Source organism: Heterodontus francisci, chromosome 5 (genome assembly GCF_036365525.1).
Source record: "Heterodontus francisci isolate sHetFra1 chromosome 5, sHetFra1.hap1, whole genome shotgun sequence".
In the NCBI taxonomy this organism is placed as follows: Eukaryota; Metazoa; Chordata; class Chondrichthyes; order Heterodontiformes; family Heterodontidae; genus Heterodontus; species Heterodontus francisci.
Genome location: NC_090375.1, coordinates 81,951,012 through 81,966,156, shown reverse-complemented (window position 1 = coordinate 81,966,156; position 15,145 = coordinate 81,951,012). Strand labels below are relative to the sequence as shown.

At 44.0% G+C, this 15,145-nt stretch overlaps 1 protein-coding gene across 1 annotated transcript in view; it reads right to left on the bottom strand.

Moving 5' to 3' along the window:
• Nucleotides 1-15,145, bottom strand: part of myom1b (myomesin 1b) — a 223,288-nt gene that overhangs the window by 48,437 nt on the left and 159,706 nt on the right. Inside the window, exons 32-35 of the mRNA XM_068030846.1 lie at nucleotides 10,960-10,998; nucleotides 10,755-10,860; nucleotides 10,308-10,471; nucleotides 7,337-7,373 (exon numbers count right to left, since the gene is read on the bottom strand). Coding sequence (XP_067886947.1) covers nucleotides 7,337-7,373; nucleotides 10,308-10,471; nucleotides 10,755-10,860; nucleotides 10,960-10,998 — 346 coding nt within the window. The remainder of the gene's footprint in view (nucleotides 1-7,336; nucleotides 7,374-10,307; nucleotides 10,472-10,754; nucleotides 10,861-10,959; nucleotides 10,999-15,145) is intronic.

Here is a 15,145-nt window from a genome sequence, read left to right as displayed (position 1 = left end):
CCAATCAAGTGGGCTGCTTTGTCCTGGATGGTGTCAAGCTTCCTGAGTGTTGTTGGAGCTGCACCCATCCAGGCAAATGAAGAGTATTCCATCACATTCCTAACCTGTGCCTCGTAGATAGTGGACAGGCTTTGGGGAGTCAGGAGGTGACTGATTCGCCACAGGATTCCTAGCCTCTGATCTGTTCTTGTAGCCATGGTATTTATATGGCTACTCCAGTTCAGTTTCTGGTCAATGGCAATCCATAGGATGTTGATAGTGGGGGATTCAGTGATGGTAATACCATTGAATGTCAAGGGGAGATGGGTAGATTCTATCTTCTTTGAGATGGCCATTGCCTGGCACTTGTGTGGCGCGAACGTTACTTGCTACTTATTAGCCCAAGCCTGGATATTGCCCAGGTCTTGCTGCATTTCTAAATAAACTGCTTCAGTATCTGAGGAGTCACGAATGGTGCTGAACATTGTGCAATCATCAGCGAACATCCCCACTTCTGACCTTATGATAGAAGGAAGGTCATTGATGAAGCAGCTGAAGGTGGTTGGGCGCAGGACACTACCCTAAGGAACTCCTACAGTGATGCCCTGGAGGTGAGATGATTTACCTCCAACAATTACAACCATCTTTCTTTGGGCTAGGTATGACTCCAATCAGCAGAGAGTTTTCCCATTGACTTCAGTTTTGCTAGGGCTCCTTGATGCCATACTTGGTCAAATGCTGCCTTGATGTCAAGGGAAGTCACTCCCACCTCACCTCTTGAGTTCAGCTCTTTTGCCCATGTTTGAACCAAGTCTGTAATGAGGTCAGGAGCTGAGTGGCCCAGGTGGAACCCAAACTGAATGTCACTGAGTAGGTGCCACTTGATAGCACTGTCGACGACACCTTCCATCACTTTACTGATGATGGAGAGTAGAATGATGGGGCGGTAATTGTCCAAGTTGGATTTGTCCTGCTTTTTGTGTACAGGACATATCTGGGCATTTTTCCACATTGCTGGGTGGATGCCAGTGTGGTAGCTGTACTGGAACAGCTTGGCGAGGGGCATGGCTTGTTCTGCAGCACAGGTCTTCGGTAACGTTGCCAGAATATTGTCAGGGCCCATAGCCTTTGCAGTATCCAGTGCCTTCAGCTGTTTCTTGATATCATGTGGAGTGAATTGAATTGGCTGAAGACTGGCATCTATGATGCTGGGGACTTCAGGAGGAGGCCAAGATGGATCATCCACTTGGCATTTCTGGCTGAAGATTGTTGCAAACGTCAGCCTAATCTTTTGCACTGATGTGCTGGGCTCCTCCATCATTGAGGAAGGGTATATTTGTGGAGCCACCTACTCCACCACCATTCACAACTGGATGTGGCAGGACTGCAGAGCTTAGCTCTGATCTGTTGGTTATGGGATTGCTTAGCTCTGTCTATCGCATGCTGCTTACGCAGTTTGGCATGTAAGTAGTCCTGGGTTGAAGCTTCACCAGGTTGACACCTCATTTTGAGGTTTGCCTGGTGCTGCTCCTGGCATGCCCTCCTGTACTCTTCCTTGAACCAGGGTTCATCCCCCAGCTTGATGATAATGGGAAATGCTCCCCTCAAGGAAGTCAGCACATCTGGTGCGTTAAAGAAGGGAAGGAGGTATGTTTGATTCAAATCTGTTGGAGAGAATATATATTGGAATCTGAGATCACTGTGCCCCAAACCTCTTCCTCGTTTTTTGCCCTAAGACAGGCACTATGGGGCGGAAGATGGGAAATTGTGGGAGGTTTCCATCCAGACAGCAATCCAAGGATGATGTATATGGACTGCCCAGATAATCATGTCCAGTTTTGTTGGTCAAAGTGGCAGAGAAAGATCCATTCAGGGAACTATATGTCTCTCAGAGGAGATGATGGATCGCCAGGACCAAATCGAAGGGTAACCTCGGAAGCAAAATGCACCCCAGATCCCATCCTTCTGAGATGAAAAACAAAACAAGGGTGCGAGACCTCTATCTTATGGACTAACCTGCCTCTCTGTGGTCCCGATGCTAACCACAGTTGCCAACCGGGAGACCCACAGATTGTGTTACAGTGGGAAGCTTTACAGTGTGTTTTAAGGGACTATTACACAGGCTCAGTAACCCTTAAAGCGATTGAACCCGACTGTCCAGTACATAGGGAGGCACCACATAATGGTCTGGTTTTGATTCCAGCGGAGAAGGTGCTATATCATAATGTACACCACGAGCTGGTATCGGTGATACTGGATCTAACAGATATGACTCTGCTGAGCTGGTCTAAACCAAAGACATGGGCACTGGATAGGCATCTATTGCAAAAGACTATTGAATCAGGGGTAGTGTCTGATGGGAGAGCCAAATCACTGGGAACAGATTTATGGCAAAGGGGAGTATGAAATCAGGAAAAGGAGTGAGTTGTTAAATGATATGGTAACAGGTTTCAACACTGAAGCTGACTGGTGAATACTATAGATTTACCTACACGAAACAATGTAATTAAGAATCTCAAAATACGGCTCAAAGATATTCTTTGGGAAAGTAACAGCAAAGCAGCGATAGTGTGTTCAAGAAAGGGAATAGGGATAACCCTGGGAATTATAGACCAGTCAGTCTTACGTCGGTAGTGGGCAAATTATTGGAGAGGATTCTGAGAGACAGGATTTATGATTATTTGGAAAAGCATGGTTTGATTAGAGACAGTCAGCATGGCTTTGTGAGGGGCAGGTCATGCCTCACAAGCCTTATTGAATTCTTTGAAGATGTGACAAAACATATTGATGAAGGAAGAGCAGTGGATGTGGTGTATATGGATTTTAGCAAGGCGTTTGATAAGGTTCCCCATGGTAGGCTCATTCATAAAGTGAGGAGGCATGGGATACAGGGGAAGTTGGCTGTCTCAATACAAAATTGGCTAGCCCATAGAAGACAGAGGGTGGTAGTAGATGGAAAGTATTCAGCATGGAGCTCGGTGACCAGTGGTGTTCCGCAGGGATCTGTTCTGGGACCTCTGCTCTTTGTGATTTTTATAAATGACTTGGATGAGGAAGTGGAAGGCTGGGTTAGCAAATTTGCCGATGACACGAAGGTTGCTGGAGTTGTGGATGGTGTGGAAGGCTGTTGTAGGTTGCAACGGGACATTGACAGGATGCAGAGCTGGGCTGAGAAGTGACAGATGGAGTTCAACCTGGAAAAGTGTGAAGTGATTCATTTTGGAAGGTCGAATTTGAATGCAGAATACAGGCTTAAAGACAGGATTCTTGGTAGTGTGGAGGAACAGAGGGATCTTGGGGTCCATGTCCATAGATCGCTCAAAGTTGCCACCCAAGTTGATAGGGTTGTTAAGAAGGCGTATGGTGTGTTGGCTTTCATTAACAGAGGGATTGAGCTTAAGAGCGGCGAGGTTATCCTCTCATCAACTCTACACGTTACATCCTCGAAGAATTCTAGTAGATTTGTCAAGCATGATTTCTCTTTCATAAATCCATGCTGACTGTCTGATTCTGCCACTGTTCTCCAAGTGCTCTGCTATAAAATCTTTTATAATGGACTCTAGAATTTTCCCCTCTACTGATGTCAGGCTGACTGGTCTATAATTCCCTGTTTTCGCTCTACCTCCCTTTTTAAATAGTGGGGTTACATTAGCTACCATCCAATCTGTAGGAACTGTTCCAGAGTCTATAGAATCTTGGAAAATGACTACCAATGCATCCACTATTTCTAGGGCCACTTCTTTAAGTACTCTGGGATGTAGATTATCAGGCCCTGGGGATTTATCGGCCTTCAATCCCATCAATTTTTCCAACACCATTTCTCTACGAATACTGATTTCCTTCAGTTGCTCCCTCTCACTAAACCCTGTGTTCCCCAACATTTCTGGTATGATCTTTGTGTCCTCCTTTGTGAAGACAGAACCAAAGAATGCATTTAGTTGGTCAGCCATTTCTTTGTTCCAAGTCGAGACCAAGGGCAGTATTTAATTCAAGAAGGGTTAGAAGGCAGGGAAATAACTAGACCTAGCAAGGGGGAAAGATAGAGAGGGGAGGATGGAGGGGGAAAAGAGAATGAGAGAAAGAGGATGGGGTAGGAAATAAGAGAACGTGGACAGAGGAAGAAAGACAGGGAGTGGAGCCATAGCTGGGTGGGAATAGGAGAGGCAAGAAGTGGTAAACTCTTCTACTGAGGGTAGTGGAATTTCTGGTGCCACTTTTGTGAGGAGGTTATTCTCTTTCCTCAAGTTCTGTCTTTACTTTTTACTGAGTTGGGATGAAGGAAGTTTGAGGGGCTAGGCTTCACTCCCCTTGGCCCTGATATCAAGCTAACATACCCTTTCATTGGTGGAGATTTAGGCAGTTGTCTTCCCTCTCATGGGAAGTTTGTTGGGGGGGAGGGGGCGAGGGGGAGGTGGTATGGTCTAGGGTGCAATCAATTTTTGCTCAGTGGTAGGAGAGTTGCTAAGCGGTATTGTGGCCTCCTCCGAGCACAGACCTGCAGTTCTGTGGGTCTGGGAAGGGGTGATGCAGAGTTTATGGGCTGAATTTTTCCAGCCTTTTTCTAGGGACAGTCTGGGAGGTGGGAAGGCCTCCGTGTAGAAATGCAGGAAGACCTGGACAATATCCAGGCTTGGGCTGATAATTGGTAAGTAACAGTCGCGCCGCACAATTGCCAGGCAATGACTATCTCAAATAAGAGAGTAACTAACCATCTCCCCTTGACATTCAATGGCTGTACGATCACTGAATCCCCCACTAATCAACTTTCCGGGTGTTAACATTGACCAAAAACTGAACTGGAGTAGCCATGTAAATACCATGGCTACAAGAGCAGATCAGAGGCTAGGAATCCTGCGGCGAGTAACTCACCTCCTGACTCCCCAAAACTTATCCACCATCTACAAGGCACAAATTAGGAGTGTGATGGATCACTCTCCACTTGCCTGGATGGATGCAGCTCCAACAACACTCAGGAAGCTCAATACCATCCAGGGCAAAGCAGCCCACTTGATTGTCACCCCACCCACAAACATTCACTCCCTCCACTACCAATGCACAGTGGCAGCAGTGTGCACCATCTAAAAAATGCATTGCAGCAACACACCAAGGTTCCTTAGACAGCACTTTCCAAACCCACAAACTTTACCACCTAGAAGTAAAAGAGCAGCAGATGCGTGGGAACACCACCACCTGCAAGTTACCCTCGAAGCCACACACCACCCTGACTTGGAACAATATCGCCGTTCTTTCACTGTCGCTGGGTCAAAATACTGGAACTCCCTTCCTAACAGCACCGTGAGTGTACCTACCCCACATGGCTTGCAGCAGTTCAAGAAGGCAGCTCACCACTACCTATTCAACGGCAATTAGGGATGGGCAATAAATGCTGGCATAGCCAGCGATGCCCACATCCCATGAATGAATTAAAAAGGCTGGCAAAATGGCATGAGAAGACGTTGGGTAGCATGCCCAATGTATTCCCATCGCCATGCTACTTTGGCAGTGGCAGAAAAGCTGGTAGGTCGTCCACCCACCTGGAGTGGCAATATCCAGCCGATGGCAACGATGGCACCCGCCCTCAGTGACCATCCTTTCCCATCTCGCCGTGGCCTGCCTGATTGGCCCCGGCATCCCCAGATCCTATTTACCTGACTTTGAGGGTGCTGATGCTCCTGGACCTCACTTACCTGACTATGAGGGCGCACGGCCATAGATGTGCCCTCATCCTCTAGGTGCAGCCCCAGCAGAGGCCACTGCTTGCAGTGGTACTACTGAAGCTGTTGAGCTGCTGGTCCTCTGTTTGGGTGTGGACCACCATCCTTATTAAGAATGGCAGCCACTCAATTGCCACTGGCAAAATGCGGCACCAGTTCCCACCACTCACCAAAGGAGGGTCGCACCACCACCGCCCCCCCCAAACTACTTGCGGCCCTGGTGGCATAACCCCTGCATCTCTGCTAAATCCAGCCCTATGTAACCAGCTACTAGGCCCTGCCTGTGTGTTCAGTGAAAAGGATGTGGTGGGGAGTAGTGCTAATTTCTAAGCTGGAACTGTCACCTCAGCAGTATTACTTTAGCTTCTGTGTCAAAGAACTTGAGTGAATAGGCTGAGCTAACGCTGAGGGAGGAGTGGCACTTTTTGGATAAACCAAGGCCCTGTCAGTGCTTTTAGGAGGACATAAAATATCTCACGGCACTATTAGAAAAAAGGGGAGAGGAGTACGCCTGGTGTCCTGGCCAATATTTATTCTTCAAGCAACATCATAAAGCAGATTAACCATTTATTTCCTTGCTGTTTGTGGGAGCTTGCTGTACGTAAATTGGCTGCTGCATTTCCATACAAAACAACAGTGACTACACTTCCAAAGTAATTCATTGTCTATAAAGCACGTTGGGATGTCTTGAGAATATGAAAGGTGCTATGTCAATGCAAGTTCTTTCTAGTTTGGTGTTCCTGTTTAGCAAGAATTGGGTGAGGGTTTGTCTTGATAGCTGCTTGTTATGACCAGGCAATTGTGTGTCGATTTCCTGTTATGTCTTCAGGACTTGAGGAGTTTGTGAGCTAATAAGGGCTTCTGGTGGGGGGTGGAGAGGGGCTCCACTGGCCGAGGTTACTCTACTGTTGAATGACAATGAGGTGCAGGAACACAAAATTATCGCCTTGTTGTGAGAGGGAACAGTTTCAAGTTGAAGGGAATAACTGCTTGAATACTTGTAAGAAGTTGAAACAAAGGCTGTGTGGGCATAGTTTAACAGCTTTAAAAAAACATTTACATGAAAGCGCATGTTCTGAAATCCAGAAAAGAGTTCAAAAATTGCTGCATTGTCATCTGATAGATTACTACAGTGAGTTACTACTAATGTTGCAAGTAACATTGAAAACCAGTGTCTTAGCACCACCTCCAGGAAAAATAGTTATTGCAGGTAAATTTAAAGGAAAATGCCAGAAGTCTTTTTTTGATATAAATATTTTCAATGCATTATGAAATGGAATGCTGTAACCCACTTAGCATTTTTTAATTATAATACATATTGACTTAAACTCCACATGTATTTCCACCTCAAGTGGATAAAAAGTGTGCCAGTTTGCAAAAAGTGTGTATGTTTGTTTTCTTTCTTTTTTTTCTTTTGGGCCTCCTTATCTCGAGAGACAATGGATACGCGCCTGGAGGTGGTCAGTGGTTACACCCTATCTAAGTTCACACATAAAGAATGGCCATTTAGGTGAAGTAGTAAAGGAAACCCACACCTGTGGAACCAAACTCCAGCAAGGAGTCAACGTCTTTAGGAGAGGAGAAAAAAAAATCAATGTCAAAAAATGCACACATACAGTTTTTAGTAAAATCGGTGTACTCACTTCAGCCTCTGGAATTCTGCAAAGGCTTCATCAAATACTTCAGGAAGAAGAGAAACAGGAGTGATTGTTAAATGTGTAACACATTAGTTCAGTGACTACATTGCAATGAAAGCAATTTAAATTTCCTGCCAGGTGCAAAGCTGGCAGCACAGATCAGTCTGCCTGTCGCAGAAACTGTCCAGTTTTTATTTCTGTTGGTTCCAATGAGCTGTCAATCTGCAAAGCCAATTTTACACTCGGACAACAAATTGAAAATCTACCCAAATATGTTCACATTATCACCACTGCAGCTGCCAGATTTCACTTGCTTTCTGATTTGATAATTGATTTGATAACTGAAAGATGACAGTCCAGTGACGTTCGATAGCGCTGCACAAATTTATCAAAATACAGGATACAACTTCATGTCCACATGAGATCAGGAGAAAGCTGAAGTCATCAAACTGTGGCTAAACAACTGCCTGATGAAAAAAAAAATTCTCATTTAAGACCATTTCCTAGTCCAGCTGGTTACAAAACAGAAGCCTGTCCTAAGCTGTGGAAAGCCAGATGCTATGGAAAGATCTAAGTTAGTGAAAGTGCTTTGGTGTAATGTGGTCCACAAAATGGTGGAACAGTCTCAATTGGTTGATGAATGGGCTTTTGTTTCACATAATGGATAATATATTACAACATGGGCCAGAATTTTATGTTGGGCGGGAGGCCCCGCCCACCAGCTGAAAAGTTGGGGGCGAGCCTGCCTCCGTTGGGCCTGGGAATCACGCCGGGATTTTTTGCTCCCCAGGCTCTTACTTGGCCTTGGGCGGGACTTCCACTTCCTTGAGGCAGGAAGTCCCCCCTAATGGAGCTGCCCACCAATCAGTGGGCAGGTAGCTCTTAGTCCTAGCAGCGCCACGGGGACCGGTGGCTATGGCTGGGATTAGAGTCATAGAGTCGTACAGCATAGAAACAGGCCCTTCGGCCCACCGCGTCCATGCCGACCATAATGCCTATCAATACTAATCCCACCTGCCTGCATTAATTCCATATCCCTCTATACCTTGCTCATTCAAGTACCTGTCCAGATGCTTCTTAAATGTTGCTACTGTTCCTGCCTCCACCACCTCCTCAGGTAGCTCATTCCTGATACCCACTATTCTTTGTGTGAAAAATTTACCCCTTTGATCCCCTTTAAACCTCCTCCCTCTCACCTTAAATCTATGCCCTCTAGTTTTAGTCACCCCTACCATGGGAAACAGACTCTGGCTATCTACCCTATCTATGCCTCTCATAATTTTATATACCTCTATCATGTCCCCTCTCAGCCTCCTTTGCTCCAGGGAAAACAGACCCAGCCTAAGCAATCTCTCTTTATAACTCAAGCCCTCCAAACCAGGCAGCATCCTTGTGAATCTTTTCTGCACCCTCTCTAGCTTAATCACATCTTTCCTGTAGTGCAGTGACCAAAACTGCACACAGTACTCCAAATATGGCCTAACCAATGTTATGTACAACTGTAACATGACATCCCAACTCTTGTACTCAATGCCTCGACCGATGAAGGCAAGCATGCCTTATGCCTTCTTCACCACCCTGTCTACCTGTGTTGCCACTTTCAGGGAACTATGTACTTGCACCCCAAGGTCTCTCTGTTCAACAACACTCCCCAGGGCCCTGCCATTCACTGTATATGTCCTGCCCTGGTTTAACTTGCCAACATGCACCACTTCACACTTGTCTGCGTTAAATTCCATTGGCCACTCCCTTGCCCACTTTCCCAGTTGATCTATATCCTGTTGTAACCTTAGACAACCTTCTTCACTGTCCACTATACCACCAATTTTGGTATCATCTGCAAACTTACTAATCATGCCCCTTACATTCACATCCAAGTCATTAATATATATGACAAACAACAGAGGGCCCAGCACCGATCCCTGCGGCACACCACTGGTCACCGGCCTCCAATCTGAAAAACAACCCTCCACTACCACCCTCTGCCTCCTATCACCAAGCCAATTTTGTATCCAATTTGCTAGCTCACCCTGGATCTCATGTGTTCGAACCTGCTGGACCAGCCTGCCATGCGGAACCCTGGACTGCACCCAGCCAACAGAAGCAAGAAGGACGACTGCCTCGGAACCAAGGTAAGTTTTTGGAGCTTCGCCGGGGACAATCGGCTGAGCCCCGACAAGGCAACAGTGGGGGGCATTTCGGAGTTGGTGGGGGCAGTGTTGTCCAGTGGGGGCGGTTGGGCTGTGGACGGTGGCTCCCTGGGGCACAGGATGCAGTTAATTGGCTACTTAAGGGCCTTGATTGGCCTGAGGTGGGCGGGCTGTTACTCGCCACTGCGTAAAATTGCAGCGGAGGTGGGAAGATATCGGGAATGGCACCCCCCCACCTCTCACTCAATTTTATGGCCCCTGCCCATTCATGTGAGGGGGCGGTAAAATTCCAGCCATGAAACAGAAGTTTCTTCAACAGGCCTAAACCTCAATCTCATAAAGACCTATTCTGTACCTATGTGATGATGACATTCTTTATGCTCATAGTGTCCCTAAATGAAATGTTCAGCTGAAAATACAATGAGATTGTTTCCAACACATTTCCCTTAGGAACTTTGCAAATATCAGAAACAGGAAATGTTCCCTTTATTGGCAGAACCCTCGTCGCAGAAAGGAAAAGGCTACTATAGTATGGCACTAAGTGCCTTACTCCCACTTGTTCATTTCAACTGCCATGATATCATCGTTCATATATTAAGACCATAAGTGGCACGGATGCCTGCCAGCAGTGTGTAAGTGTTCCTGAACCCAGTATATGAGGTACGGGCTACATCCATGGGGGAAATGAATTTTTGCCTTGCCCCGATCTGCTCTGAAAAGCTATTCCCCAGGACATCTGGTCTGGTATCAGCATGTGGATGGATCAACGACAACCTTTTATTACCATATTAAATGAGCATGAATGGAAGTAGATCTGTTTTTCTTACCTGTCCCTGTCAATTCAACTGATTTTTTGTGTCCTGCTTTTCCATCAAAGAGTTCAAGAATGTATTTTCCCTTATCCTTCTCAGTGGGTTCATTAATCTGCAACCAGAGCTGCTCTCCTGTAACACCGCTCTTTACTCTGTCTGTGGACGCAAGCTTTGTGTCTCTGGAGAAACACAACAAGCATTTTAGAATAATCCAAATTTTGGGTTGTGTTTTATTCCTAGCTTCCCCACAATATAATACGATGACAGTTCCAATAACAGGCACAAAGCTTCACATCTCTTTACTCATTCTCTGTAAAAAAAAAATACAGGAAAGGGGTAGATTTTGTGAGCCTCACTTGTGGGGAGCATCGGTTGGCGAATTGGACATGGAGGTCAGCCCGTCTAATTCACATTACTCTCAATTTTCCAGTGTGAAATGAACTGAAGAAAGTGATCTCTTACTTGTGGTACCAGATGATCTTCAAATCGTCCAGGTAGTAACTAAGAAAGGAGTAGATTCTGATACCATGTTCTGTACTCTGTACCTTCAGATCTGTTGCAGTCTGAGCTGTAATGTTAACAGAAACATTAAGTTTATATACCTAATTAATAATCACCAGAAAAAAAATGAAAATATACTGCAAGGCATTCTTCAGAGATCACTTACCAGCTGCACGACAAACTTCACTTATCACATCACTGAAAGCTGTAAAATTAAGATTAAACTTGTTTGATAAAGCAGATTTCATGGCTACAGTGATATTCTATCACATTACCCTAAATTTCATGATTGCAATAGTACATTCAAATATGCAGTGATGTGCTCTGCTTTGCATCCTGCATTTTGATAATAACTGCCCCCCCACCCTCTGGATTAGCATTAGAGCTGATCAGCCAATATAGACACTTCCAGCATTCGCAAAGGCACTGGTCAGGATTTTACATTGATTTCAGTTAGTATCTTTCAATCATGCATTTCCTGAAATATCCAGTCAATTGTCCCTTTTTTCCCACATTGTCTATCTCTCTGGGAAGTCCACTTGACATGCTCACCACTTCATGTAAAGTAGTTAAATCTGAAGCAGTCTGATCATTTTCTTAAGCCTGCGTCCCTTTGGCTCTAAGATTTCTTACAATCTCAAACATATAATGATGTTGAACAGCTTTAAAACAAGAAGGATCATTTTACTGTGATAATTTCCCGGGAGATCCTTGCACTTCATGTTGCTGGGCATAAATGCTATACCAAGTCCTTCATGGGCCGGGGAGGTAGGAACTCACAGCTTAGCGGTTCCTTGCCTCAGCTCCTCTCCTTCTGTGTAAGTGATCTTGTAAAGCACAGGCTTCTTACAAAGTAAGAGATTAGATGGTAAGAGATTAGAAAATAATAAAAATAAATGTTAAGAGATTAGAAAATGTAGACGTACAAAGGGAGCTGGATGTCCTCGTCAATAAGTCACTGAAAATATAACATGCAAGTGCAGCAAGCAATTAGGAAGGCTAATGGTATGTTAGCCTTTATCGCAAGAGGATTTGAGTACAGGAGTAGTGAAGTCTTGCTTCAATTGTATAGAACCTTGGTTAGACCGCACCTGGAGTACTGTGTGCAGTTTTGATCCCCTTGCCTTAGGAATAATATTATTGCCATAGAGGGAGTGCAACAAAGGTTCACCAGACTTGTTCCCAGGATGGCGGGACTGTCCTATGAAGAGAGATTGGGGAAACTGGGCCTGTATTCTCTAGAGTTTCGAAGAATGAGAGGTGATCTCATTGAAACCTACAAAATACTTAAAGGGATAGACAGGGTAGATGCAGGTAAGATGTTTCCCCCAGTTGGGGAGTCTAGAAGCAGGGGACACAATTTCACAATAAGGGGGAAGCCACTTAGGACAGAGATGAAAAGAAAGGTCTTTACTCAGAGGGTTGTGAATCTTTGGAATTCTCTACCCCAGAGGGCTGTGGAAGTTCAGCCATTGAGTATGTTTAAAGCAGAGATTGACAGATTTCTAAATACGAATGACATAAGGGGATATGAGGATAGTGTGGGAAAGAGGCATTGAAGTGGAAGATCAGCCATGATCGTATTGAATGGCGGAGCAGGCCCGATGGGCTGAATAGCTTACTCCTGCTTTTATGTTCCTATGTTCCGAAGGTCAAGGAGAAATTCCAGAATATAGGAATGGCAGAATTGAAAACTATTTAACTTCCTAGGCATTTTATGACCTCTGATTTGCTTGCCACATAGTTTTACTGGTGGGTCTGGCACTGGACAATTCTTCGTTAAAATTGCAATGGAGCCCTAATTGCAATATAAGACTCTAATTTAAATATATTTATGAGACCCTTGTTATACTCCAGAAAGCCAGGTCTTGAAGGATAGAACTGGAGCCAATCTTTAGACACTTTAATTAATTTATTTATTTAGAGATACAGCACTGAAACAGGCCCTTCGGCCCACCAAGTCTGTGCCGACCATCAACCACCCATTTATACTAATCCTACACTAATTCCATAATCCTACCACTTCCCTACCTGTCCCTATATTTCCCTACCACCTACCTATAGAACATAGAACAATATCAATTTTACAAGCATTTATTACAGAGATACATTTTATAAACCTGTAACTCCGAAGCCAACCACCACATTTTAATCTGTTCCTATTTATGGGAGCACAAGTGAATCCCCAGTTAAGCATACAATTAAATTAAATTAATATACTATCAACAGATTCCCTTCTCTCTCTTTAAATAAAAAATAGAGTTTATATGTAGAATCAGAATTTCAAAACAAACTAAATCAAAGATCAGCATATTCTGTGTAAAGCATTACATTATGAGACACCCCTCCTCTAGGACTCCTAACAATTTCTTTTTACATGCATTTCATTTTGTAAAACAATCCAACAGTTAATGACTTGCATCAGCCCATTTAATTTTAGAGATTCCTTTCTCTCCAGCATTTGTTTCAAGCCAGCAAGGTCAATCCATAACTTTCTCTCGCTCACACTTTTTGTAGAATGTACATTATCCCACAAGGAATGATTATTTACATAACATTCAATGGGTATATTATCTTCAGTACACCCATGGTACAGAATCTCACTTAAAATATTTGACAAATAGAATCCCATATCCACTGCCTCCACAAGAACCAGTGTTTCAGCAGCCAGTGTACTTTTAACAACCCGCTATTTTCTTTGCTTCCCAAGCTAAAGGACACTATTTCCAATTCCCACCCATCAGAAACAGTTTGAAACTCAAATACGCTCAAATACACATCAGGAAAATTAGCATCTGAAGCACAACTAAAAATGACTAGTTTCATGTTCTTCGGGTTACCTAAGGACAGTTTTAGAAACACTTCTCTCTGAAAATTATTGCATTGCAGAAATGCATCTTTTATGTTGATTGATCTACACTTCCATGAATATGTGGCCAAAAGGGCTAAAATGATTTTTAAGATTACTTTTCCAGCTATGGGAGAATCCATTCTAACATCTGTATCACCCAGTGATTCTTCAAAACCCCAGCAACTAGTCCTGCTTTAGCCTTATAAGTTCCATCTGCAAAAACTTTTTCACTACAAATACACTATGTGGCAAAGCTGGCTGACCCTTATCTGGTACCTCAGAATAAACTCCAAACTCTTTAACTCCCTTTGATTTGTCTCTCTTATCCAATCACCCTCAAGTTTATTGGCAGCCACCAAAACCTCATGTTCATGAGGACTACTGCTTCAGTTCTGTTGTGACACTGTTCTGGAGCCTTTATTTCATGGTCTAATCTATGAAAGCTATGGTCTCTACTTCCACTTTTACATCTGGGAAACTACTACAGTGTGATCTACCTCTTGCACTAACATATGTTCTTTCTCCAGTTTATGATCTTTTTCTGACACAAGAGTCACTTCAGGACTCACTATCACTACTTGCATTGCGCTTTCTTACTCTCCACCCTTTCATCCCATTTTTTCAGTCCATGAACCTTGCTTCTTGTCCATCATCTTGAACATTTAACTAATATTTAAATTTGCCATTAGCTTTTCCAGCACATCCCACAATTGTCGTATGTTCTATTTATTAAACTTCTCTGGAATATATGTCACCCAAATACCCATTCTGGGAAAATGGCCTGTAGATGTGATAGCTCTGTCCTGTGTGTCATAATCACTCACATTACCACTATCCAGCACTTGATCTACCACAGTCTGTTTCTCAGAACCCTCATCACAAAAGACATGAACATTTGAGGTACAATGTGCCTCGTTTACTTCTATCAGCTGCTCAGAGTCTGATATTTTGTCATTAATTCTGATTAATCATGAGGAATGAACCTTAACAGTTTGATTGCCATATTTGAGAAGTACTGTCTCACCATCATGACCTATTACCGTTCCAGGGTCCTTCCATTCCCTATGACCCTCCCTTTTATAATACATCAAATGTCCTGAATTAAACTATGTCTTGCATGGTCTTATATGATACCTCACTACTCTTCAAATTTTCTGCAAGACCTCAGCCCATCTCCCTGCATGTAAAGCATTAAAATATGCAGAAAACATGGGACTAATTGTAGTACCTTTTAGAGCAAGAGAACTGTTGCACAACAAAGAAGGCAATTTGGGATTCCATCCATAGACTAATTGATATTGACAATATCCTCCAACTACCTGGAGTGAATTCTTTTCATGAACTGCCTTTCCAGGGCAGTTGTCAACCTGCAGTCTGGTTGATCAGCTCGAATTTTATGCAGTATTTCATTGATCACCACATGATACCTTTCACAGAGTACAGTGCCGAAAGTAATTTCAGCTGTCGTATTCATGACCATGCTGTTCATATATTCACCAAT